This window comes from Eimeria tenella, genomic scaffold (genome assembly GCF_000499545.2).
Source record: "Eimeria tenella Houghton genomic scaffold, Eth_scaff4378, whole genome shotgun sequence".
NCBI lineage: Eukaryota > Apicomplexa > Conoidasida > Eucoccidiorida > Eimeriidae > Eimeria > Eimeria tenella.
This window is the reverse complement of record NW_013543365.1, coordinates 1-987: the sequence shown is the minus strand read 5'-3', so window position 1 is coordinate 987 and position 987 is coordinate 1. Positions and strand designations below refer to the sequence as shown.

The following is a 987-nucleotide window of genomic DNA, read 5'->3' as shown; positions in this document are numbered from 1 at the left end:
GTGGGCGTGGGGGGAGGGGGCAGGGTTGCGGGAGGCTGGGGGTCGTGCGGTTCAGGGTTTTGGGATTTAGGGTTTAGGGTTTAGGGTTTAGGGTTTAGGGTTTAGGGGTGGGTTCTTAGATTTTAGTGTTTAGGGTTTAGGGTTTGGAGGCGCGTGGGCAGCTTGGCTGTGTGGGGTTGGGGTGGGATGGAGGCGCCCGAGAGTCTTTAGCCTTCGGCCGTTAGGCTTTAGGGTTTAGGGTTTAGGCTTTAGGGTTTAGGCTTTAGGGTTTAGGGTTTAGGGTTTTGCAGAGGACGAGCGGAACTTCGTGTTGAGCGTAATAGAAAACCACACGCAGCAAACGGAGGTTTTGGATGAGAAGCAGCAGCTGCTGTTCTTCGAAGCTGTTGGCCACATCATCTCTGCAACGCGTACGCTAAACCCTAAACCCTAAACCCTAAACCCTAGCGCCTCAGCAGCGCCTCCTGCGCGTAGTCGTTCTGCCCTTGCTTCGGAGTAGCCGTACTTCGGTTGTGTTGCTGCTGCTGCTGCTGCTGCGGTCCTTCGATTGCTGCTGCTATTGCTGCTGCTGCTGGCGTCCTTCCATTGCTGCTGCTGCTGCCGCTGCTGCAGGGGGTTCTGTCTGCTGCTGCTGCTGCACGGGATTGCTGCTGGTGCTGCACGGGGTTGCTGCTGCTGCTGCTGCTGGTTTGTGCGCTGCAGCAGCAGAAGTGCAGGCGAGCTGCATCGAGGGTTTGATGGCGAACTCTTGGGAAGCTTGGCAGCAAATTGTCAAAAGCGGAAAAGAAAATCAACTTTTCCTTTTCAACCCTCAAGCAGCAAAACGCCTCGTCCAGATCCTCAGAATCAACCAGAGAGTCGCCAAGTCCGAGGGTTTAGGGTTTAGGGTTTAGGGTTTAGGGTTGGCTGCGTCGCCACACCGCCCCACCTGCTGCTGTTCTGCTGCTGTTGCTGCTCTTGCTGCTGCTATCGCTGCTGCTGCTGCTG

General features: G+C 56.1%; 1 protein-coding gene across 1 annotated transcript in view; it reads left to right on the top strand.

Annotated features, from left to right (window-relative positions):
- ETH_00042410 (exportin, putative) overlaps positions 1 to 865 on the top strand; it is a gene marked incomplete at both ends in the record, with an annotated part of 1,074 nt that extends 209 nt beyond the window's left edge. Inside the window, 2 exons of the mRNA XM_013377009.1 lie at positions 291 to 410; positions 703 to 865. Of these exons, the coding sequence (XP_013232463.1) occupies positions 291 to 410; positions 703 to 865 (283 nt within the window). The remainder of the gene's footprint in view (positions 1 to 290; positions 411 to 702) is intronic.
- Between the last annotated feature and the right edge of the window lie 122 nt (positions 866 to 987).